This window comes from Podarcis muralis, chromosome 9 (assembly GCF_964188315.1).
Source record: "Podarcis muralis chromosome 9, rPodMur119.hap1.1, whole genome shotgun sequence".
In the NCBI taxonomy this organism is placed as follows: Eukaryota; Metazoa; Chordata; class Lepidosauria; order Squamata; family Lacertidae; genus Podarcis; species Podarcis muralis.
The window spans coordinates 28,516,211-28,542,779 of NC_135663.1; the positions used below are offsets into that span (position 1 = coordinate 28,516,211).

The 26,569-nt window shown below is 42.8% G+C and overlaps 1 protein-coding gene across 9 annotated transcripts in view; it reads right to left on the reverse strand.

Moving 5' to 3' along the window:
• Window positions 1-26,569, reverse strand: part of PDE5A (phosphodiesterase 5A) — a 124,885-nt gene that overhangs the window by 7,866 nt on the left and 90,450 nt on the right. For 7 of the 9 annotated variants that reach the window (XM_077934007.1, XM_077934002.1, XM_077934001.1 and 4 more), the window contains 9 exons: window positions 25,393-25,530; window positions 24,396-24,463; window positions 18,851-18,959; window positions 16,134-16,218; window positions 12,533-12,708; window positions 9,513-9,572; window positions 4,685-4,831; window positions 3,319-3,444; window positions 2,859-2,953 (listed from right to left, as the gene is read on the reverse strand). In XM_077934007.1, the coding sequence (XP_077790133.1) occupies window positions 2,859-2,953; window positions 3,319-3,444; window positions 4,685-4,831; window positions 9,513-9,572; window positions 12,533-12,708; window positions 16,134-16,218; window positions 18,851-18,959; window positions 24,396-24,463; window positions 25,393-25,530 (1,004 nt within the window). The remainder of the gene's footprint in view (window positions 1-2,858; window positions 2,954-3,318; window positions 3,445-4,684; window positions 4,832-9,512; window positions 9,573-12,532; window positions 12,709-16,133; window positions 16,219-18,850; window positions 18,960-24,395; window positions 24,464-25,392; window positions 25,531-26,569) is intronic. The other 2 variants (XM_077934004.1, XM_077934003.1) reach the window with 1 other exon arrangement.

Consider the following 26,569-nt stretch of genomic DNA (forward strand, 5'->3'; position numbering starts at 1 on the left):
GTGACTGGGCAAAGATAGTATTCTTTATGAAGGTGGAATAGGGTTTTGGAAAGGTCTATGGGAGAGATATATTTATTCCCCACCCCCATGACTGGTCTGCAGTGGTCAAACAGGTTTGCAGGTTTTTGAAAGAATACAAAAACCTACTCACTCATGAGGTCCACAAATTTTGTCTGTCCTCCGAAATTTGAGACTGCCAGGACCCTGTCCCTCTGCTGGGAGCCTTGTGTCCAATAGGCAACATGCAGAATTCACTGCCACAAAATGTGGTGGTGGCAGCCACTGAAATGTAATTCCCACAGAGGACATACCTAGCAAAAATGGATTAGCTATGATAACACATAGAGGTTCCCTTGTTATCTAAGAGGCTGTTCCCTTACATGCTATGGCCGACACATGTCTATGTGTCAACCACACCCTTATTGGGAGCTTCTTAGGGGCATCTGCCTGTCCCTTCCTGCAAAAAGAATGTTGGGTTCGATGGACCTGATGCAATAAGCACAATTCTTTGTATGTTTCCTAGATATACTTTCTGGGGGAAGAGGGTAAGGGAAGCTTTATGGCTGCAATCCAGCAGGGGCATCTGGGGAGAAGCAGGTAAGGCAGTCTTCACTGATTCTCCCTTCCCAGTAGCTTTGTTCAGGTGTGCATGCTTAGAATGAGCACGCTTAGAACCTCCCTTCAGACCATCTTATTCAATGCAGCAAGGCCTGAACATAGGAAGCCACCTATCAGACCATTGGTCCATCTAGCTCAGCCTTGGCCGGCAGTGGTTTCAGGTAGTGGTCTTTCCTATCCCTTCCTGGAGACGCTGGGGATTGAACCTGGAACCTTGTCCATGCAGATCAGGTACTCTGCCACTGAGTCACAGCCATCTCCCTCGAGTGGAGCTGTTATGCGCAGGTATACTGAGAGTGCATACTGCATTTGTGCTCTTGCTTCCCATTTCTTCCCTACATGCATTCAAGTGAACATGTGGACTGGGTTTCCACAGCCCTTAAAAATCTTCTCCAGAGGATTGGGGTGGGGGGAACTGTATGGGAAGTGGCACTGGAGCCTGTAGGGTAAAGGTAAGGTAAAGGGACCCCTGACCATTAGGTCCAGTCGTGGCCAACTCTGGGGTTGCGGCACTCATCTCGCTTATTGGCCAAGGGAGCCGGCGTACGGCTTCCAGGTCATGTGGCCAGCATGACTAAGCCACTTCTGGCGAACCAGAGCAGTGCACAGAAATTCTGTTTACCTTCCCGCTGGAGCGGTACCTATTTATCTACTTGCACTTTGATGTGCTTTTGAACTGATAGGTTGGCAGGAGCTGGGACCGAACAACAGAGCTCACCCCGTCGCGGGGATTTGAACCGCCGACCTTCTGATCGGCAAGTCCTACGCTCTGTGGTTTAACCCACAGCGCCACCCGCGTCCCCAAGAGTAAAGGTAGCATTAGCAAAAATCATTCTCCCCACCCGCCAGCATGAATCTCCACTGCATTAGAGTCTGGACCTTTGGGAAGGTTTGTAGTTCAGTGGTAAAGCCTCTGCTTTGCATGCAGAGGGTTCCAGCTTCAGTCGCCCTGCATATCGAGGTAGGGCTAGAAAAGACACCCTATTTGAAACCCTGGACAGCTCCCGCCAATCAGTGAGGACAATACTGAGTGAGATGAACCAATGATTGGGCTTGGTATAAGGCAGTTTCCCATGCTCCTATGTCTGCAAAGAGATCTTGGGGGGGGGGGGGGAGTGCATTTCATATAACTTTTGCTTAGCATGATTTACAGCTTTCTGGTTATTTTATTATAAGAAAAGCACAACCCACTTCCAAGAAAATAATCTCAAGTCAAGTGTCCTGAGTCTCCCTGCTTCCAACTACACACAAGGAACAACATTAATCCCCATTTTAATCTATCCTTCACTAGCCTGAGGGATTAAAAAAAATCCCTAGAACCATTTTTAGTCTGAAAAGGGAATGTTATGGAAATGTAATGCTCTCTTGTTTTGTGGTGTTCATGAACATCAGGCTTCATTGTCAGCAACATTTTCCCAGGACGTTTTTTGGAATGGGGATGATGCATCTCCAGAGGTCTCCCCCCACCCCCAGGAAAGAATTCATTCTTAAACAAATAAAGTAAAAAATAGCCAACTGGTTCAAGCCACTGCAGATCTGTAGGTTGCTGGATGTTTGTGAAAAAAGAATAGAAATGGGAAAGAAAGAACAGAACGAAGAACTGAATTTCACCTACATTCTAGGAACTAATCTGAATGGAAGTTTTTGAAATAATTCAATGTTTCTCTCTTCTGACTGTTCCATCAGTGCAAGCATGTCTGCTTGCCAGACAAACCAGTCCCCCCTCTCCTATCCTGCACACTGTTTTGAGGATTCTCCTGACCTACCAGAGTGGATTTGGGGGAAGTGTGTGGCAGGAAGGGTGAAGACACCACCGTTGCACTAACAGGAGCCTTTGCAACTGGCTTCCGCTAGCAGGCCAGGTTAGTTAAATATGGGACATCATTCCTACCACCATACAACATCTTTTGAGAGAAAGTTCCAAATGCAGCAGTCATGTATATAAACTATGGGGAAACCACTGCATTGCCTTGTTAACTACATTCCGGCTGGAAAAACGCTGGAACCTAGAAGAAGTGACCAATTTTTCATTCTCCCTCCTCCCTCCTCCTTGCTTTTCCTTTGGTGTCATGTCTTTAGGACTGTAAGATTGAATGTGAGGGCAAGGACTGTACTATCAATGTCATTTGTAAGCTGCTCTGGGAGACTTTTTTTGGGCTGAAGAACATGATAAAAAATGCTTCAAATAAACAACCCCTTAAAAACCCAATCTCCTCTCTTTTAAACCCGCCTTTACTCACCTCTGTATGTAAGAGTTGTTCACACCTCTGTGGTCCAGGTCATGGCTCAGTGCTGCGATCAGCAGAGAAAGCACCTCAACGTCCGTCAGCTTGCTCTGAATGTAACATGAAATGCAGGAGAATATATTTCTACGTTTGCTAAAAAAACCTGGATTTGGCAATGCATTATACATGTATCCTGATTTCCCACACCTTCTGGAAGCTCTCTGATAATAATAATTACAACAAAACAATACAATTATACCCACCCACCACACACATTTCCTTTACATGAGAAGAGCCCTGCTGGAAGCAGAACCTGAATGTGGATTATCTGCATGCATATGGGGCCCAAGACTGACACACTAATTTTGGTAGAAAGGAATAGGATTTATGAGCATAATATAAACTTATTGCAATATATATATATATATATATATATATATATATATATATTCCATGCAAATAAATCTAAGCATACCTGGATTTTCCCTGACTTCAAAGCAGCAAACATGCACTGGGCAGTGTTGAAAGCATGCCTCCAATTATGATACGCAACATTTTTCCGGTAATTTTTCCTCACGCTCAAAATCCATCTGCAAAGGACCTTAAAAAAACCAAACACACACACAAAAAATTCAGTTAAAGGTACAGCATATTCCACTGTTTTCACTGACAAGAGCACAAAATTTCATTTATCAGCACTCCAGCACATTTCCCATCTGGCTTCCTTACAGGCTTGATAGAACTGAATTGGAAACAGATATATTTTAACCCAAAAGAACAAGAGAAGCGGGGTGGGGGTGGGGTGGGGATTATATAATTTTTGTTGTCTTGGGAACATATTTCATCACTTGAACTCCAGGGCTCTCTGAAGGGAGTTGCAAAGTAAAATCAAGTCTTTTAAGACATACATTGTTACCCAAGGATGAAAATGGTGGTGAGGACAGGCAAAACTGGGCTAGCCAGGTGCTGAAAGTCTCTGGTTCCTTACAGGGTTCTAATCACCATGAAAACCATTCTTAAGCAGCAGCAAGCAGCGATCTATTTTCAACCCTTGTGGAAGACATTTTACATGGTTGATAACTTGAAGATTGTATTGAAGACACTCTATTGCAGCTTGCTGAAGGCCTCTCAAGATACATGGTTAGGTTCCATCTGTTTTTAAATTTGTTTTAAGAGTTTTACTGTGCTTGGGGGCTTTCAATAGTTTTTATATATGTTTTCATTTTATTTTTAATTGTATTCATCATCACAGATGTGTTTGCTGCCCTGGGCTCCTTTGGGAGGAAGGGCAAGCTATTACAGAACCAAACAAATAATAAACACTTTGTTCAAGACTGAATGCAGTTAAAATTCCTAGAGTTTTGGAACAGGTTGTAAAACCATGTTTCGCAGGTATAACCTGTACTGCTCAGTCTCTGCATTTATCTGTGTAATCTTCGGAAAGATAAACATATTTCGCATTTGGTCATGGTGTCATCACCCATCAACAGAAAGGAATCCGTCAACAGAAAGGAATAGGAATTCATCAACAGAAAGGAATCTGTAGCACACAGGTACAAGCAGTTGTATGCAGCTATTCTGGTGAACTTAAGGTATGATTAAGAGCAAATATTCCTACTCAACTGCTGTCACCAAATGTGGGATGTAAGAGCAATCTACCGAAAATTGGACCAATGCCGCCTTAGTCATGATGATATTTGGTTTTCCAACAGATGCTTTAAAACTTATTATTCAATTTATATACCCAATCTTTTGTGTGCATGTTTATGTTGAAGAATGTTACGATGCAGAAAATGTGTGATCCATAAATGGCCATGCTCCATGCACTACAAGGTTCTCACCTCGTGTTTCATTTGGAAATTCTGAACAAGGTTAAGATCAGTGAACATCCGAATTGTACACAGGGAGGTTTCCATATCTGACAGCTCAAAGTCACTGAAGTAAAAGTCGGTGAGCTTGAGAGATTGCGCAGATGGCACAACAGCAGCCTGAAATGAAACAGAAGGGGAAAATGGAGAGAACAATAAAGTAACATGGAATTAAAGCTTCTTTCAATACGATAATAATAATAATAATAATAATAATAATAATAAATAATAAAGTACAATATGAGGCTGTAATCCTCCAAGTGCAATAAAATGCAGGGTTGTTGTCCATTGCACAAGACACTGATGACATCCCCAACACCAGTTTGCAAAATGTTGCACCATGCTCCAATTATCTGTAGTTCTATTCCGTACAATAATAAGCCATTTCCCTCTGACGCAACCTTAGTAAGAGAAGAGCAACATGCTCAGAAGCAAAAGTCTCTAGTTAAAGCAGGAACGGGAAATTTGTGACCTTCCATCTGCCGCAGCCTGCATGGCCAAAGTGACCATTGGGTGAAAGATCACATAAAACGTGAAAATTAAGAGGTAAGGAACATTGGAGAGATAGAATAAAGTGTTGCTTGAACACAGTCTTAGTATATAGCAGGTGCAGGAGGATTCCAGAATACACTTTGGTATTCTGAGAATTAAAAAGCAAGCAGGCTGCCTCTGAGCACATGCTGTGCCCAGAAATTTGTTTTTAAGACAAAAACAGCTCACAGTTGCTGAGCTTTTAGAGTTGTTTTTCACAGGGGTCGTGGCTAGGTACAATCCCACTGAATGAGCAGCCTTCCACTTACACAACTCGATATGAGCAAGGCCTGAAAAAGCCTTTGATAACAGAGGGGAAATAATTAGGACTGGCAGCATCTGAGGTGAGCAACCTTTATCGCTTCTTAATGCTTATGAACTTATATATAAGTATTCATAAGTATTCATAAGTTGTTTTCTGGACTGAAAAAAGGCGTCTAAGAGTAAATTTTACTGTATCATAATTTGATCATACAGAGCAAAATGTGAAGTTCCTACATTCAGTGCAACACTCAACACACGTATAATTCTAACTGCAGGAAAGTATATGTTTCAGAAGGGGAGGGCACGCTATCCTGTTTGTATGCATGGAAGCCTTGGTAAAAAAGCAAACACACTGCTGTTCTTTTTATAAACTGGATGACTAATGTTTGTTACTAAATCTGAGCTTAAGGTATACATCTGAAACATGCTAGTTGAAAATCTACGGTCTGAGTCAAAGTCCTGATGTGCCTAAAAAGCAAATATTTGTTACCAAATATAACTAAGCACTAGCATGGGAAAACCTTGTGCTAGAATCTCTTGTTTTCAGCCGAGTAAGTGAACTTTGTGAACTTGATAACTACGTGACTTCCAAATACCTTGGCCAGACATCAGTAGGTAGAAACACAGGGTTTTGTGTGTAGTATATATATTGTATATATATGGGGACACGGGTGGCGCTGTGGGTAAAACCTCAGCGCCTAGAACTTGCCGATCGTCAGGTCGGCGGTTCGAATCCCTGCGGCGGGGTGCGCTCCCGTCGCTCGGTCCCAGCACTTGCCAACCTAGCAGTTCGAAAGCCCCACCGGGTGCAAGTAGATAAATAGGGACCGCTTACTAGCAGGAAGGTAAACGGCGTTTCCGTGTGCTGCGCTGGCTCGCCAGATGCAGCTTGTCACGCTGGCCACGTGACCCGGAAGTGTCTTTGGACAGCGCTGGCCCCCGGCCTCTTGAGTGAGATGGGCGCACAACCCTAGAGTCGGACACGACTGGCCCTTACCTTTACTTATATATATTGTGTGTGTGTGTGTGTGTGTGTGTGTGTGTGTATATATATATATTGTGTGTGTATGTATATGTGTGTGTGCGTGCATATATATCTATATATCTATATATAGATATATAGATATATAGATATTCACACACACACACACATGCACACAGATATATATGAGGGGAAAAACACCTTTGCAAACACAAGTACAGTTTGGTTTAGAAAGATACAATTTCTCTATCTCGATGGCTTCCATGATTATTCTCTTGTGGTGATGTTCCATGTTAGAAAAAAAAAAAAAAACACACACCAACCGCTACTTACATGCACAATCACACCACCACCCTGCACAAATAAACTCCGTAGCCAAGACTCTCATCTCCAGAACCAAACGCCTGGCTGACAAAGACCACTTGACAACTGAGTTACAGAATCTCTCAAATGTGTTAATTGCCAATGGATACCAGCAAAACAGGGTTACGAAGCTAATCCAAAAAGAAACACCCCCCAAAAACCAAGACACAGAAGAAAACAATGGCATGGCCCTCCTTCCTTATATCAAGGGCACTACAGATAAAATTAGCAAAATCCTCCATAAACACAATATCAAAACAGCCTTTTGCGCCAACCAAAAAATAGCCAATATCCTCAGAAACCCCAAGGATAAAATCCAGTTGGAAAACCAAGGGGTCTATGAAATACCCTGCAAAGTCTGCCCAGCCACGTACATTGGACAAACAAACAGACGAATAAATGCACGTATCGCAGAACACAAGAATGCCGTCAAAAAAGAAGAAAAAACTTCCTCTCTTTTCCAACACATGAAAGAAACAGGACGCGAAATTAATTTTGCAGATTCCAAATTGCTCTCTAACATGGAACATCACCACAAGAGAATAATCATGGAAGCCATCGAGATAGAGAAACACCCTCACAACATGAACAAGCGTGACGACACATCCCGCTTGCCAGACATCTGGAAATTAGCCCTCCCCACAAAAACTGACACCAGATCCAGAGGCACACAGAACGCCATCACCAATCAACCACACCAGACCCAAACCCAGACCCTCTCCACAGATAAATTACAGACACCATCCAGTAGCCAAACCATGGTGGCACCTCCGGATGCTGCACCCCCCTGCAATCCCTACACAGATCTGGCTGGCACAGGCCACAAAACCACAGCTCGCCCCTATACACGAAGCCAAGCCAGAGCACAACTAAATGCAGTACAGCCATCTTCTCAGAAAAACTCTTCACAAAGTTCAAGAGGTCAAGACACAAAGGCTTTAGCAACTAATCCATACCTAATGACCCACCTAAGTGGTACTCAGGATATCACTCAAGAAATCACTCAAGATATCCCTCAAGCAATTAAGGAACAAAAGAAGAAAAGGCACACTAGCCTGGGAACTTCCTCTCTGCCCAGAACATTGGAGGCTATACACCACACCCCTCAACAGTATTTATAGGAACTCAAACACTGAGATCCTGCTCTGTTCCAGTAACAAGAAGCCGAAAGCACCAGCCTGAAGATGACGAGTGAGACCTCGTCGAAACGTCGCCTAGACACCCCAACTTTTACACGGGAAGACACCCGAGGACACCAAAACCTGCATTCCTATACCCGTGAAAATCTACGAAAGCAAATATATATATATATATATATATATATATATATATATATATATATGGGGCTTCTGGCTTATGTTTGTCTCATAAAGATCACAATAAGCTAGCATTGAAACTGTGTCCATTTGTGCGGAATTTAAGATAAAAAATAATAATCCAGACACTGTAATCTCTACACCTAAAAATGCCCATAAAAGCAGCAAGACTGGTTTTAATGATTGCGCATGAACTGAAGACATTTGGTTATGTAACACTTTGCATCCTCTCCCACATGCAGTTGCTATGCAGTAGACTAAGGCAGAGTCGGAGTCCAAGTTAATGTCAGATTAATAGAATTATTTCTCATGGAATTCAAGGCAGATCCTTTGCCCAGTCGATGGCTCCACCGTGAACAAAGGAGCAGAGTGGGAAATAAACAGACCAGGCCTGTGTTTCTGGCCCTGCCACTGATTTACAGTGCTCCTTTGGAAATATCACATTTCAGTTGGAAAATGTTTATCCTCCAGAAGTGAACAACATATTGATAGACCCGTAAGCATGAGTTAGATATTCTAACACGAAACTCAAAGGTACGACTATTTTGTACTCCCAAGAAAATTCTTGCCAAATGTTTCTAAAGCCAGATTTTCATCCACAAACTGGTGCTGATTAATAAAGGGAGTGTGGCCTAAGCAGCAATCTTGCTGTGTTTGAGGCTCAGACACTAGTGCAGAAGACTGGGGTAGGAAGTATTAATTCAATTCAGCTCACATTTAAAGGTGAACCTATCTAATCCACACTTTCTGAAACGAGAACTGACAACACAGCTACCCTTCAAAAATTATTCAAATTTGGCAATGCCGTTCTCCAGCAAAGCAAAGTGTACAAAATTTCTGGGGTAACGTATGCAGAAAACAATGAATATAACTGGAAATAGCATACAAAAATACATTTCATTAGTAGAAATTGCTTGGGAAATGTGTACAATTGGCAAAACTGTGTACTAAATTGGCAAAATTTGCACTAAAGGGAAGATCAATTTGATGGCATTAAAAAAATGAATAAATCGCAAACCAATGTGGAAATGTGGAGGACTGATTTTAAGATTTCAAAAATGAGAACCCAAGCTAGCCTGAAATTTAAAGATTCAGCCACTCCTAGCTAAACCTAGAAAGGGCAGAAAGATGGGCTGTGTTTTGCGAGCTCCCAAGCAGAACTGGAGCTTAACCCTAGCTTTCTCTTTTACCATCCCTCTAGAAGATCTGTGTATCTCACGCTATAGGCCAAGATGGGAGAAAATGACACATTTCTGTCTTCATGATTCTGAATCCTGAAGTTCTACCAGCCTTTGCAATCCCCAGATCATCACCACATATATAATAGAAGGGAAAATGACATTACCGCTGTTACCTGAAGTTCCCTTGTTTCATCTTCAGCAGCTGAAGCATGGTAAGAAAGGACCTTTAGGAAAAAGAAATGAAGCACATATAAAATGCTCTATATATAGGCACATATGCACACATACACCTGGAGCAGGAACCGGCAAACCACTCCAGTATCCCTGCCAAGAAAACTCCATGGACAAAGGCAGTGGAAGACAAGAGTGCCTGGTGTGCTCTGGTCCATGGAGTCACGAAGAGTTGGACATGACTAAACGACTAAACAACAACAAATGCACACATACACTAATAAAAAGCAAGCAAAAATCTATACTATTTAAATTCTCAAAGCACTCTTTCCTGTGGCATCCAGAATGCTCTGCAAAATCTCCCAGCAATAGCTAAACTGGCAGCGTTAATATAGTGATTTGCGATTTCCATTAGTGATTTACCAATAAAAGCAAAGTAATGGGCTACTGTGTACACATTCCTGAGGGCCTCTGAATTATTGCAGAGGATTACTGCAGTGCAGATATCTGCTGGAACCCAGCAAACCATGATTGGAGGTCTGAGAGCCAGCTTTGGGAACGTACCATCCTTCTGCTCCCCAGCACAAATTCTCCCTCCCTTCCACTGCTTGTCTCATCTATGATTTAGCATGACATCTCTACCAACTAGGTTCCTTCATAAGCAGGATTTTAAAGCAAGTTAAAGCAGTCTGAAAATTTAAATAATGCTTCACTATTAGCAGGAATTGGGAAATGGTTTTATTTTCGGCCTCCACTAATTACGCAGCCAAATTTCCTAAATTTCTATTGCTAACTCTCAACATTGCTGGGCAGAACAAACCTGCCTCCTGGTTGGCAGCAGCAGGATTGAACAGAGCGGCAGAGCTAATTCCGCATGTGAAACCCTACTGCTTGCACTGGCCAAGACGGAAGGGCCAGAGGGAGGCAGTTTCTCTCTCCTTTGTTTGCTGCAGCAACTCCAGGCTGGTACAGCAGAGAGAACTGGGACTCTCAGCTGGCAATATGTGGGCTTAGGATCTACTGAATCCCTTGCCTGTTCTCCTCTTCCCCCTGTTTGTGGGGCTTATGCTGGCTATGCAGTATGCCAACCACTGCAGTAGCTGTCCCAACTGGCAGTGCTTCCGGCAGATGCATGGCAGCAGAACTGCCTGCCACCAGAGCCAAACAGAGTCTCTGCTCAACCCTAACTCTCCTCCAGGAGTGTAAATCAAGGGGATGGGATTGCTCCCCTAGTAACTTTCGTGCAGATAGCTTAGGATCCATTGCCAGTCCTACTTTTCCTCTTCATTCGGGGGCTATCGCTGGCTACTGTATGCCTGCTACTGCCCAAGTGCCAGTGCTTTTTGGTAGATGGCTTTCATGGTGGCAGAGATGCTCGCTGGCATATTTGGGAACACCACCAGTTAAAAAGCAAAGGAAGTTCTAGCCTCTGAGCACCAGGCAGCACAAATCCACCTGGATCCAGGATGACCAGCACAGGAGAGAAGCCACTCTCTACCACAGTATGCAGTATGCATACCACAGTATGCAGCCTAGTGCAGTAGCTGCCCAAGTGCCAGAATTTATGGAGAATGCTTCCATGGCAGCAGAGTTGCCTACCAGCAGAGGAACACCTCTTCCCAATCCATATCCATTTCTAGGAGTACAGATCAGGGGGTTAGGATTCATCCCTTCTGAACTTTAACATAAATAGCTTTTGTACTTTGTTTCCTGGCACTTCCATGCAGGATGGAGCTTGGTATGAGCAGTTTACCAGTTCTGCCCAGCATGGAGGACTCCTGAGGGCAGCAAGGCATGGAAAAAAATATCACGTTGTTGGCCTTAAGTGAGCAAAGAACTCTTTTCTTTTATAAAAGGGGGGGGAGAGATTTGAAAAGCTTCCCTGCCCCTATATGAAAGACAAATAGCTTACAACATGGCTATAATTATAAACTCGACAAGGTTGTCATAATAAATCCGCTCCCCCGCCAACGGGTTTGTAACACAGGCATAAAAGAAATTCTGTTTCAGGAAAATCTTGGCAGAAGTTTTGTCAGCCTAGGAGAAAATATTTTTCATTTAATGAACAAATTCAAACTTATTATTCAGGAGTGTGAGGGAAGGAGAGAAGAACCTTAGTGTTTACTTTGGACTCACATTTAACTCATGTGCAATTAGAATTATAACTTCAGCCTATAGCAATTTGCCCATGAGAATCTTTCTTTCTCCCTTAAAAGGTTATGTTACCTGGGTTTGTAATGCGCAACACACATAGCTGTCCAAACTAATTTGCACGAAGCGCTTTAATCAAGAGAGCGCTGCTACCAGTTAATGCAAGCAGTGCACCTAAACAAAGATTTGCATGAGAGCTTTCCCTTCAGAACGGAATTGATGGCAGAATCTGCATTTTAGAAATATTGCAGAGACTCTGTTTACTCTGTGGATGCAAGTGGATCCAAAGTCTACAACATCTGACTTCCTAGGTTACTTTGGAAGAAGATAACTGTGAACCTGGATCTGCTACTGGGCTCTCCTTTCATGCCACGGCAATTAAAACTAACAGTAACCAATTCAAAGGCTAGGACTAGATGACGTTCATATTTGATATGGTTTGATGAAGTTAGAGGAAGCCTACAGTAATCTTGCTGTTGCTCCAGCTATTGGTTTGTTTGAAGGGCTCAGCCAAAGTCATCAAAGAAAACCTCAGAGAAGAAGAAGAGGACGTCCTAGTGCCCATAGCAATGTCCTTTTTCTATGCAATATGATAAACCATCAACGTCAGTTACCAGCATGCAATATGTTCAGGGAAGGCTATGTTTGTGTCCACTGCTAAATCCCAGGTTAGCACTTAATATGCAATAATCTGCCACGTGTCTTGCAAGCACGTGGAAACGCAGAAGCAAACAGTAAATGAAAAGGAGAGCGACCCTGCTCTGAGGACTGAGCCAAGTTTGGCTTGCCTTAAACTCGGCAAGGGAGTTTGAGTAAAGAAGCAGCTGTGAGTTACATAAAGGCTGCCTTGATTGAGCCTCACCTCTAATGTCACCATCTGCTTTGCCATAGCTCTTTCCACAGTTTCATACATCTGTGTGTTCTGGATACCCAAGCCGCAGAAGATGACAAAAGCTTCCAGAAACTGCTCGTCATTTCTGTTGAAAGCCTTTATTTTGCCTGAATTTTCTTCCATCTTATTTGCAAGTTGACAGACTCCTAGATCGTTTAGAAAAAGGAAATGTTAACTAATCTTTATATATATGTGAAAAAATTAACCATACCTCAATTGATAGAAAGGAAAACTAACAAGCTTTCTTTATCCATAGAAACAGAGGTCTGGCAATTTTAACTTTCTAGTCCAGTGTTTCAACATTATTATTATTACTATTATTAACCCAGAAAATATGGTTGCATCCATATAATCAGGCGACACATGAACTTTATCCACCCCCACACAGCTCCTGTTTCACAGCTCCTTTCACATGAGAAGGGAAACAAATGAGAAAGCTGCAGTTAACCACAGCCTCCCATTACATGAGAACCAGGAACTATGAGCAAGCCAGTGCTCAGAAGTCAAGTTTGAAATGTTGCAAAGTTGGCTTCCAAATCTTGGCTTATGGAAGCCATTAACCGTGGTTTCCGGCTTGTGCAAAAAGGGAAACTGTGATTTACTGTGGCTTATTTGTTTCCCCACACAATGGACAAAGGGGCTGTGTGAAAGTGTCTGAAGCTAATCAATATCCTGGCTTTATGAAGCCAGATTTGATCATGTGAACTGAGGCTGCGTGTCCTACCCTTCATCCACCAGTCCTTACATATTCTGAACTCAGATTTTGCGTTCCACTAATGCAGATTTAGATCCAGAATATTCAATAGGTTTTTCACAGAAGTGCAGCACAGTCAACAAAACCCACTGGGGACTGAAGGAATTGATTCTGGTCTCATGGGGAACCGGCACTGGTGGTAGCAAGGTGACTGGGCATGTTCTTCCCCATCCCTGGAACCGCATATATTCCTTTCTATCCTTCCCAAGTTTTCATCTCAATTTTCCTCTTAACTTCTATTATTAATAGTCCTTGAGTTTGATGTAATCCCTAAAGACAACTTGTCCTTTACAAACTAATTAGATTTTTGTAAGCATGCCAAGAGAACTGTAATGAATGTCAGGTTACTGGTACACAGACAGAGCTTGCCCTTTCTTACAAGAAAAAGGACCAGATTGTTTATCAAATTAACTACAAAGACAACATAGGGGGTTCATGAGTCCTCAGACCACATGCTGCATTCGAGTAGGTCTCAAGGCTTTGTTTCTTAATAATGGTTCAGATATAACCCCTTTGCCCAAAGAGCAGCCTAGCTGGGAGGTTCTACAAGAGAATAATCTGTGCAGGAAAATGTTGATCACAGCTGGGGAAGCTTTGGCCATCCAGAAGCTGTCTGACTCCAACTGCCATCAGCCCCCAGCCAATATGGTCAATGATAAGAGATTATAGGAGTTGTAGCCAATCAACTTCTGGGTGACACTAGGTTTTTGATCTCTGCTGTAGATTCAGCCTCACAAGGAATTCAACCATTCAAACAGCTTGCTTGCTGGCTTGCTTGCTTGCTTACACACACACCCACACTCCACCCTTCATCAGAGCAATATAGGAGAAAAGATTCCCCCCCTGACAACTAAAGATATGTAATGAAGGCTCTAGAGAGAACATTCCACAAGTGGAGAGTCACTGCAGAAAAGGCCCATTCTTGTTTTGCTACTCTCCAGCTCTCTCATGGAGGAAGCACACAAAGAAGGGCCTCAAATGATGATTGCAGGGTCCAGGTTTGTTCATATGGGGAGAGTCGGTCCTTGAAGTATTGCAATCCTGAGCCATTTAAGGCTTTATAGGTCAACACCCACACTTTGAATTGGGCCCAGATTGCAGACTAGTTGGGCCAGAATTGGTGTTCTATCCTCAAACCATCTTGCCCCAGTGAGCAACCTGGACACTGGAACCAGCTGAAGTTCCTGAATCGTCTTCAGAGGCAGCTCCACACATAACACGTTGCAGTAATCTAACCTAGAGGTTACCAAAGCATAGACAACAAAAGTTAGGCTTTCCCTGTACAGATAAGGGTGCAGCTGAAACTGAAGGAAACTAATGTCAGGTCATTATATAATGATCCAGCACAAGTCACTGAACAATTCCTAATTTAACTCTCTACTTTTAGGAAGCTTTTAAGATTCAAGTGTGACCCCCAACTGCTCAGATCACCACTGATAACGACACAAAACCAGCTATGTCCATTTCTAAACTGTGATAACCTCATCACAGTGGTCTCTTTGTGAGGCCACCTTTGAACACAGCCCCTAAGCTGCAGCTCGTATAGAGTGATGTTGCCGGGGCCCCGAGAGGTTGTATGGGGTTAGCACATATGACACCAATTCTGAAGAGTTTGCACTGGCTGCTTATTACATGCTACCTTGCCAAATTGCTCTTGACCTATAAAGCCCTCAATGACTGAGGACCCAGATATTTGAAGGAGTGCCTCTTCATATATCAGCCTGCCTGCACACTGAGATCTGTAGGAGAAGCCCTTCTTCTTATGCAAGCTCATTATGCAGGAACCTGAGAAAGGACTGCCTATGTGGTTGCACCTTGATTGTGGAATTCTGCCTGTCACCAATATTGTCTAGAAATACACCAGTTCCGCGTGGATTTGCAAGAAGTGGAACTTGGTATACCTTCGTGTTGTCTGCTGTTGTATTTTAACAACAGGTGTGAGATATTTTAATTAAGCTGTTTATTGTTGGCTGCAATTTTATTGAGAACCTTATGCTACCAGCCCTTGGGTCATGAACTTGATGAAGGGTAAGATATAAATGCAATAAAATAAATAAATAAATAAATAAAAAGCACGATATACAGTAGTAGTTTGTCTTATGATGAAGGTAATGTAAGCTCTTGAGCAAGTGGAATTATATCTCTCTGGGTTTGCTTCATTTTTCTCATGCAACATGAAGCATAAAACAGCACTTCCTTAAACACAAGATCCCCTCCCCATATGGCTCCAACCAATGACATTTAAAACTTCTGTGAGTAATGGAGTGTGAGAATTACAGTAGGAATGCTTCACTATATATTTTCAAGAAACGTTCTCTAAATAGAATGTTTTCCAAAACTTTTCCATGATGCAGTGGAAGGTCCGTCCAAATATATTAAAGGCCAAATCCCTTTTAGGAAATACTTACTGCAATTTGAAAAAGGAAGAGCTTTGCAAACAAGGCCAGAAGATACAACCCAGTGCTTTTTCGTTTTGCTATCTTACAGAAATCATGGAAACACATGCGTTGCCACAAACACTCTCATGCAAAGCATCTTATCAGGGAGTAAAGTGCATTGAATAATATAATAGAACTTATTTCCAAGAACAAGTGTTCCAGATCAGGGTACAAATACTCTACCATGACATGCATTCATTTTATGAAGTATAAGTGAATTTAGGGACAATTTAGGGGCAAAGAAGAATTTAGCATCCATCTTAGAAAGTTAACTATCATTGACTTCCAAGAGGATATTTTATCTCCTGCTGAACCACAAGTCTCACAAAACATCATGCAGAGTGGATGAAATGAAACACAAAAAATAAAAATATTGTACCTATTACTTTATTCTTCTTTCCGTTTTTAATTGGCGTGCATAGCAAGCTTTCTATATTCTGGTTTTTACTATCTGCATTTTCATTCTGTTAATAAAAGAAACAAACCTTACTGACTTTATCAGTCAACATCAATGTTATAGATTAATCATGTAATATATAAAACTGTACAAGCATGATAATTTATGAACATGCTGGATCGTACTTCTCTCAGATTTTGGTTGGGGAAATTACAGTAGTAGCAACATTCTAAATCAACACAACTGTGAAATTTTCATTGAGATTTCCTCCATGATTTAGTACTCGAACACGTTTGCACTTTTGACAGCTGTTGTCAGGCTTTCTCTGCAGTAATAAACTGTACTTATATAATAGATACCTTTATGCCCAAATATTCACAACGTTACAATTTTCAGAAGAACTGTATGGGAATACTTACCAATTTTGCAACTAACTTTAAAAACAGCAGCAGACCCTAAAATAGTCATCTCCAGAATGGTGTCCCTCAGAGGTTTTGGACTACAACATGCACCAGGCCCAGCCAGCAGAGTAAGTGGTCAGGGATGAAGGGGTATTTAATCCAAAACATCTGGAGCTGGTGGAAACCTGGCCTATAATTATCCCCTTCACAAGGTAACATACTGTTGGTTTTTTTAAACAGCATAATCTACACAAATAGAATCTAAGTAGAAAATTGCTAATCAAAACACAGAGCCCTAGATATTCAAATGGCTAACTGGCAAGGGTAGGGAGACCAGCAGTAGTAAAGATTTGTAGAGCCCAGTAAAAGTGAAAGGGGAGGATCCCCAGAAGATAAACCAAAACTAGTCAATAGTTGCCAGTGTCAATTACACCTGTCTATTCCCTACATATATATACTAACATTCTCATGCTATTCATGGTGATGCATGTGGTTCTTTCCACCACCATTTTATTGATGAGCTGCATTAAGTTGAGAGATAGTGATTGGTCCAAGGTCACCCAGTGACTTACAAAGGGGAGTGGGGATTTGAACCGTGGTTTCCCAGGTACTGATCCCACACCCTAACCACATTGTGAAAGTGGTAAGATCACTTGCCAACTACTTGATAGACCTGACGGAGCCCAATTTGAGAAGAGCGTTTACTATGGCCCGCTTCCATTCTATACCCACGGCCTTCCTGCAGGGGATTTACTCTAAGACCCCTATTACCCAGCGTCCATGTCCATGCACAATGAATGAAGTAGAGGACTTCATACATTTCTTTTTCTACTGCCCTATTTATGAGCCAATAAGATCTAAGCTCCTCCTTTTGATCCCGTCCACCATTACATCTAAGGAAGACTGTTTGAAATCGCTCCTTGTGGACGCAAATCCCCAAATCTCACGTGGGGTGGCAATCTTCATAGTGCAGGCTCTGAAACTCAGGGCTACTCTGACAGGGTAGCGTGCCCTAGACCTGGACCTGTTTTAATTCTTTTATTACTTTTAACTCAATATGCTGAGTCTGTTCTGGGGCCATTTTGTGCTTTATATATATCCGCATATTAGTTTTTGGCGCTGGCTACTATATCTTTGCATTATTGTCTTCGGGTAACTTAAATGTCACTACGCCAGCCAAATCACCTGAATTTTGCTTGGTTGCTTGTCTCTAGTTTGTCTTTTTTTTTTTTTTGTATTGTCTTATTTTGCTATGGCAGTTTGCTAATGCAATAAAGGTTAATTTATTTATTTATTTATTTAACCACATTGGTTCTCTCATATCCTGACATTCCACATAAAATGTTTGAGGCAGTTTACATGAAAACTGTTAAAATGTAACAGTAATGGGGGGGGGACAGCAAAAACAACAAATCTACAATACAGTACTAATCAGAGCAATGCAATAAACAATTAATTGTAAGGCAAAAACACAGAATGCCAATCTCTTGAAAAACAATCCATTAAACAATTCAAAGGATAGCTATCAAAAAGTCTAGTCCATGATCTAAAGGTAAAGGGACCCCTGACCATTAGGTCCAGTCGTGACCGACTCTGGGGTTGCGGCGCTCATCTCGCTCTATGGGCCGAGGGAGCCGGTGTTTGTCCGCAGACAGCTTCCAGGTCATGTGGCCAGCATGACTAAGCCGCTTCTGGCGAACCAGAGCAGCGCACGGAAACACCGTTTACCTTCCCGTCAGAGCAGTTCCTATTTATCTACTTGCACTTTGACGTGCTTTCGAACTGCTAGGTTGGCAGGAGCTGGGACCGAGCAATGGGAGCTCACCCCGTCACAGGGATTCGCACCGCCAACCTTCTGATCGGCAAGTCCTAGGCTCTGTGGTTTAATCCACAGTACCACCTGGGTCCCTGAGTCCATGATCTACCACACAGCAAATCAGTGCATAACTGATCTGTCCTGAACTCATCAGTGAGCAGTAGTCTTTGTAACTGAAATCATATCAGAACTTTGCCTTCCTGGACGAGGTACAAAATGGTAGAAAATGGGCCAGACAGAGAGCAATTGCCATCAGGCTAGACAGGTATGGTCCCATGAAAGACGTAGACATCTGCAGAGTGGGGACTGAAGCAGGTGTTGAGGGCTAATGCGATTATGCCTCTTGAAACTATTCAAGGCCTTTTAATGCAAGAATGACCCTAGAGGGGCATCGCACAAGATCTTCCGTAATTGAACTGCATGCACAAAAAGCCCTGCATTTTCCATTGGTAAGGTCAAAATCTAGATTTACATTTACTTACTGTCCAAGGAAATCTTTTGTCTTGGCGAATATCTGAAATGTTAAGAGGCTCCATGGTATTCTTCACGTATTGAGCATACATATAATTAATTTGGTTTGTATCATAGTTTCTGTTGGAGCAAGAAGAAACAGAGTAATTTCTCTGCACCACCCTCCTTATTGTTATTATTCAGTTATTGATCAACATCTACATAATCATCTCAAGGTGATGTACAATAAAAACAGCCAAAAAAACCACACCAACTGATACGTTTGAAGCAAAACTAAAACAATACAAAATAGATACTCCTGGCAAAGACCCATTTATCCAGCTGGGAAAATGTGTTGGAACAAAAATGTCTTCATTTGTTTCCAGAAAGTGGGTGCCTGTCGTTATTTCAACAAGGGTGTTATTCCACAGAATAGGAGCAGCACAGTACTAAAAGCCCTGCTTCGAGTTACTGCAGAATGAGCTTTCACAGACTGCAGGGATCTACTGAGTATATAAGGAATAAGGCAGTTTCTCAAGTAATCTGGTTCTGAGCTGTATATGGCCTTATATGTTAGTATCAACACATTGGAGCTGGCCTGGTAACAGATGGGAGCCATTGCAAGCAAGCAAGATGTTCCATTCTGGCAGTAGTTTGCCCCCACAAGCAACCTAGCTGTCACATTCTGCACTAGCGGCAGCTTCCAGACAAACCCCAAGGGAAGCCCTACACAGAGTGCATTGCAGTAATCCAACTGTGAGGTTACCAACGCATGGACAATTGTGGTCAAGCTATCCCAGTCCAGGAGTGGCCACAGCTGTCTTATCAAGTGAAGTTAGTAAAAGGTACTCTTAATCACCAAGGACACCTGGTGTGATGGCCTGGGAATCCGATTCAGAGGGTGAACTGGAGGAATCCCAGCCTGCACAGGAGTCCCCGCCTCCAGGGCCGGCTGAACTGGGGCAGGGCCTTGATTCTGAGGCGCCTGCACCTGTGCCGGATCCTCAGGAGCAGGCACCAGGTGAATCCATTCTGGCTCCAGAGGTGGTTGAGGACTCAGTGCCTACAGGTGAGTCTCCCCCTGGGTCCAGTAACCCTTCAGCCTCTCCTGAACTGCAGAGGCTCAGGGCAGAGAGGCAAAGGGAACTGGTTTCTCCCAGGAGGAGTGCTCGCCTTAAGGCCAGGAGAGGCGGGTCTCCTGGGGGCCGGGGCCGCCCCTGGCCTCAGAGAAGATAAAGGCCAGTCAGCCCGGTCCCAGGTTGCGGGAGCAACGTCGTCATTGAGTACCTGCTCCTGTCCGGACCCAGACCTGACCCTCCAGTGTTCCTGTCCCCGCTCGGCTTCCTGCTTCGGACCTCGCCCCGCTCCTTGCGAACTATTTCCAGGCTAGTGACCCAGAACCGGACTTCGACTACGTCAACGGTAACCTTCCCCCCGGGACCAGCACACCTGAGCCTCCAGTGACAGAGCTGGATCCAGGAGCATCCCCTAACTGCACACATGCTTCTTCAAGGAGAGTGTGAATGCATCCAGGGCAGGAAGCTTACCCACTTCCCAGACTTAGGAACCAGTCACCCACAGACCCTCCGCATTGGTAGAAATCAGGCTTAGTTTTTTTAGGCTGTATCTAGCCTACCACTGCATCCAGACACTAGGGCAACCAGATGTTACAGAGAACCAGAGCTGGGTATTATCAGAATACTGATGACACCTTGCTCAAAAACTCTGAATTACTTTATTTATTTTCATATAATTTATGTACCACTTGTTTGTAAATTCAGGTCTGAACCAGATTCGAATGGGTTTGAATAATCAGTTTCCTCCAGGAACACCAGTAGCTGCTTGACCATGACCCTCTCATGTACTATGCCCCCAAAGAGGGTACAATGGTACCTCTGGTTGTGGATGGGATCCATTCCAGAGGTCCGGCTGGATCCTGAGGTTTTCGCAACCAGAGAGACTGCTTCTGTGCACGAGCGCACGGTGGTAGAGCACTTCTGCGCATGCATGCGCGGCAGAAAACTGGAAATATACTTCCAGGTTTGCCACTTACGTATCCCAAAGTTTACGTAACAGGAGGGATATATAAGCGGAGGTACAACTGTATTTGCAACAGGGTGGTAGTTGTTAAATACCATTGGGTCCAGTATGGGTTTTTTCAGAAGTGGCCATACTATTGTCTCCTTCAGGTGGCCAGCACACTGCCCCCCCACAGAGATGAACCCACTCAATCATTCCCTCCCCCCACAACAGCATTGGACATTCAAATACCACACTTGAAATCTGAGATTTTTTTGTAGGCCTAACGCTTTCTCCAGCACACACTCAAAATGCATTTTCCCAATAATTTGCTTAAGTAACATGCTGGATTGTCAATAAAAAGGCATCCAACCAGAGCTGGATTTATCTGGGGTTTTTTATTTGTCTTTCAGTCCCACTGTTAATCCATCTCTGAATACTGTCCTTCAAATAAATCTCCCTGCCAAAGGATCCAGGTATTGTCTTTCCATTGACCCTAAAGACTGTGGCTCTTGGGCTTTAGTTCAAGAAAAGCCTACTGTTAACCTGAACCGAACCATGTAAACAAAGTGCACATGAGCAGAGTGTGAGGGAGCAGCTGCTTTCAGATGTGCTGCTTAAACCTCTTCTGCTTTTTCATTTTTTCATATTGACAACTGAATGAAAAGCCAGTATTGGCTAGTATGTCCATTTTATTTTAAAACAGCTGATTTTCATTATATTTAATTTATTAAATACATAGTGGAAATTCATAGTGGAATTGCATCTCCACTAAAAAGCTTAAAACTGATACACAATAAACGGCACTACTAAAGCAATGCATACATGCCTTAGATAAACTGCTTTCCCCTCAGGGCAGATTTTTGTTGTTGTTGTTGTTGTACCTGGGAATCACACATCCAGATAATAGCAACTGGAGCTCTCCATATATCTGCTTCTCTAAACTATTCTGGGGCTATCAATACATCCATTCACCTATTACAACCATTCACCATTTAATTCTCTAATATGTCCCTAGACTTCCACAAGATGTCTGCCCTCAAGGTGTTGCTGGACTACAGTTTCTGTCATCTTTGACTCCTGGCCACGCTAGTTGGGGCTGCTGGAAGCTGGAGTCAAAAACTACTTTAGGGAAGGCTGCTCTATGCTAGCAGCAATATCAAAAAGAGATTACCCATGCAGTCTATGTTTCAAAAGAAAAAGAAGAGCTGCAGCATGGACAGTGGATGGCAGGTCTTGAGCAATCAATGAAGGATGTTCAAAGGAAAACAACAGAAAGATAATGAGGTGCTACAGGTTTTTTAAAAAATAGAAAAACATCAAACATAATGTACATCAAAGGTAAAAAATATAAGGGAACTAATGTTGAAGAATGAAAAGCATGCAAGAAGAGAGAGGTGTTTCTAAAATCAGATTTAATCATTTGCACTTGGAATTTTGGCATGTTTGTAAAACAAAAACAAATTTGCTTCACAAATAACACAGAGCAGATGGAACCCTTATGAATGTTCTCAACACTTTCGAAAGTTCATGTTAAAAGATGCTTTTTAGAGCTGAATGCACATGTCTTGCATTGCATTTGCTGTACTGTGATATAACATTTCCTTCTTCCAATCAGACACAAAATAAATCTTTCCCAAGTAGTAATTATGTTATATTCCCTCCCCTCCCACTGCTGCCGCTCTCTTTGCTGAAGACTCAGTCTTTCTCTGTACATACTCAGAAGACTTTTGCATTGACCCGATCACCTTCTGTTTTAAATTCATGCAATTTGAAGAGTCATGCATAATGCTGTACAGTGGGTGAGTGGAAAGAGCCCCATGTGCTCTGGAAGTGAAGCTTTTGGGATCTTTTGTTGTTAAGGAGATACATTTGAAAACGTGTTTACAAACAGTTTCAAAACATCTCCGAACAAACTTGACAGAGACTATGCCTTGTTCTTCAAAAGCCTGGCATCAGGGGCTGTTTTCCGCTTGGACCACCTTGTTTAGTGCAGCATCTGCAAAGACTCTGTGCCAAGATTCCTAGTTAAGAGCTCTGCGTGTATTTTATTAGGCAAATGTGATGACTTGGATATTGTGCCCTTCTAGAAAGCTGTGGTCTGTAACCCCCTCTGTAAGATGAGTTTCTATGTCACATACTACTCAATCTAGCTGGCACACATCTTCATTCTAATCTACAGAATTAGGTGACAGGCCCATTGATTCTGAAGGATATTGCCAAGGGAAGGATGCTTGGAATAACAGCCCAAGTCCCAGGAACATCAGCAGAATTAAATCAATTTCAGTAGTGAAAATAGGTCAACATTTTGACCACATGGGTTGGATAAAAGCTTTTAATAAAGGCTGAGTTGAATGAAACTTTCAAAATGTTCCTTGTGTCTTTCCATATGTCTGTTGTTTCTTGTACTGCAGGCACGTCCAACTCCCAAGAGACTGCGATCTACTCACAGTATAAAAAGACCGGCTGTGATCTACCCATTGTCATTGCCAGAACTGTTGAGCTTTTTTTAGGGGAGGGTTGAGCTTTGGGGGGGCGGTTTACAGAATTTGTTGAGCGTTATTATTATTTTTTGGGGGGGAGAGTTTGGCCAAAGGCCATCATTAAACTTCATGCCATGATCTACCTGGGACACCCCCGCGATCTACCTGTTGGACATGCCTGTTGTATTGCTTCCAGGCTGACATTATGAGGACACGCAATGTGTGGATTTGACCCACCTGACCCTCAGAAGTGGCACACAGACAATCCCCATTAGTCCAAGCACAGTCTGAGCACCACAGCATCAGCATGAGCTTTCACCAGGGCTGGCTGAGTAACTTAAAGCTCTCTAAATGTTGTTGAACTCCAGTTCATGTTTGCCCCAGCCAGCATGGTCAGTAGTCAGGGATGATACGCGTTGTAGTCCAACAACTTCTAGGGGTCCACAGGTCAGCCAACCCTGGTCTAAATAACTGTTTTTGGAGAGACTGCTGCAGGAAATCCCTTCTACCTGTTGTTTGCAATTCACCATCTCTGCATCTAGTTTAGCACTATATCACGCAACCAATGGTGGGGAACTTGCATGGCAAATACACTGCAGCACTAAGAGGGGAAGATAAGCCAACAAAATGATGAACCACCTTCATCTTGACAGGATCCCTTCTCCTCTTGCTCACTCATGAAGGCAAGTACCCTCTTTCAGATCTCCTCTATCCCACGCTCCTCACTGTGGACTTTGCCTTTGCACCCACCAGAAGTAGAATGGAGCCACTAATTTCCAATCCCTTTTGTAAAGCAACAAAGGAGCTTTTAGAAAGAAAAGTGTACTGAGCATGTACAGCCGTTCTGTCTGGTAGTGCTGAATCTCTGAGCAAAGAGGAGTGCAACCCTCAGGGGATATCTTCTGCATAAGCTCCTCTTAAATTAGCAGAATGCACAAGAGGTGTATCCTCGTGCATTATTTCATATCTGCGGCTTTGTGCAGCTAATGTTTCTGGCAATATGAAAGCAGAAAGCACTGCATTTTCTGTCTTGCCCATGTGTCTGAGGCAATGGTAATTTGAGATCCATTTTTACCTTTTGTGAGTCTCACTTGAATTTTCTAATTCCTCAGATTCCATGTGAAAGACGCTGGAAAAGGGATCCTAAAAATGAGAACAGAGTTTCAGCTTAGTTAGTATGTATAAATGGAATTATCTGTATTTCATAGCACTCAATTAATTAATTAATTTATTCAAGGACAGCAGCAAAGTTGCTTCTGTCTCATGGTACCGTGTTGCTAGGCATAAGAACATAAAAGCCCAGTTGGATCAGACCAAAGGCACATCTTTTCCAGCATTCTGTTCTCACAGTGGCCAACCAGATGTCCATGGGAAGGCAACAGGCAGATGCTTCCAGCAACTGATATTCAGAAGCATACTGTCTCAAATACTGAAGATAATATAGCCATTTTCTTATGTGACTGCCTTAAATTTCTTCATGGGTTGTAATCTGGGACCATATGCTCCTCTCTACACCCAAAGAGCACATGGAAATGTCTTGCAAGTTTGTTTCCTTTTTCTTAACACCGTTAATACAGTTGCGACTTGACTTCGAGGAGCAACTCATAGAACGCGGTGTGGTAGCCTTTTTTGAGGTTTTTAAAGACTTTGGTGATTTTTGAAGCTTTTCCAAAACTTTCCCGACACCGTGCTTCACAAGACGAAAAAAAACGCAAGACGACAAAACTCGCGGAATGAATTAATTTCGTCTTGCGAGGCACCACTGTATACTATTGTTGTTATTTTTGTTCTCAGTCACTATGAGAACATGGGAGACAGATTAAAATAAAAATAAAAATGCTAGGCAGGACATCAGTGCAGGGTGCACAACAACCACTGCACTCGGCTCTTTCAGTGGCTGCAATTCAGGGATCTAGTCCATTGTTGTTCCTTGTATGCATATGGTCATTGAACGCAATTGCAAAAGATGGGCTTCCAGCGCTGATTATGGGAAGCTGAGTGCTGGCTCTAAGGCATCTAAGGGATGCATGAGAATCTTCTTTCCTCAAAAAGGAGTCAGGTTCTGTACTTACCGAGCTGTCTTCGTCCACGATGAAAATGGTGCACTTCTGCACCTGCATAAAGGTGATTATGGTGGCAGCTATCTTCTTCAAAATTACTTCTAAAGATTGCTGCTCTTCAAATATTAAGCTGGCAAGATCGAGGAGAACCTACAAGGGAAAAGAAAAGAAAGATATATTAATGTTGGCACATTTTTGATGGAAAGCAAGGCAGATACAAATTTAATAATTATGAAGTGAGATTCCGCCCCCCCCCCTTTTAATGGAGATGAAAGTCTCAGGACCAAATAACGCATGATGCTGATCATCTATTTTTATATCTTTTTAAATCAAAGAATCATAAGCATTTTTCATTCACACAAAACCCCTTATCAGGAACCTTGCTGCAAGACAATCATAGCAGAACCCAAGCCATAACAGAACCATATAATTAATAATGGTGCATAACTGAGGAAATGTTTCATCCCACAGATTTCTTTTTTTTACCTAGTTCTTTTACAGTTTCCCCTACCTTTTCTTTTGGTGATATCCTTTGGTTAAACCGACAAATATTTAACATAAAAAAAGTTGTCAAATTAGCTACTTGGCTACCCATGCTTTCTGCTTCCTGTCTACTCAAGACAGAGACATCATTCATCCATCTTCTGCAATAGAAATTTTGGGTCGGGTACATTCTTAACCCAGTGGGGACTCGCGTCTTTGGATGTTTTGGCTCATCGTGTCAACACAACCTTGATTTCTCCCACAATGCCCCACTGTAAGCTTTGCCGTGGGTGGGTGTGTATGTGGAGTGGAATTCTCAATTTGGCAAACTAGGACCCTGTTTGAAAAAACATCAACCATGCAGTGCCGCATTATGGAGCTGGGCTGAGACGTTTACACCCCTTTTTCAAGCAGTTTTGAAATCCCGTCCCACTGGCAAGTTTAGGAGCACTGTCTGCCTATTTTATTCATACTGATTTTTTTTCCCACACTGCCAGAGGTGGGCCTAGATACTTCCCTCCGTAAACAGTGGTGGAATATAAATAACCCTCCAACAAAGCACATGGCTAGAGGACACACCCTTAGAAACATACTGAGAGAGACCAACTCTGATTCACCAGATACAGTAAACACCCTATTAATACATGTGGAGGAGCCTCAGAGTCTGAGTGAGTTTACAGAAGACGCAGGATCAGGGCTTGTTCAG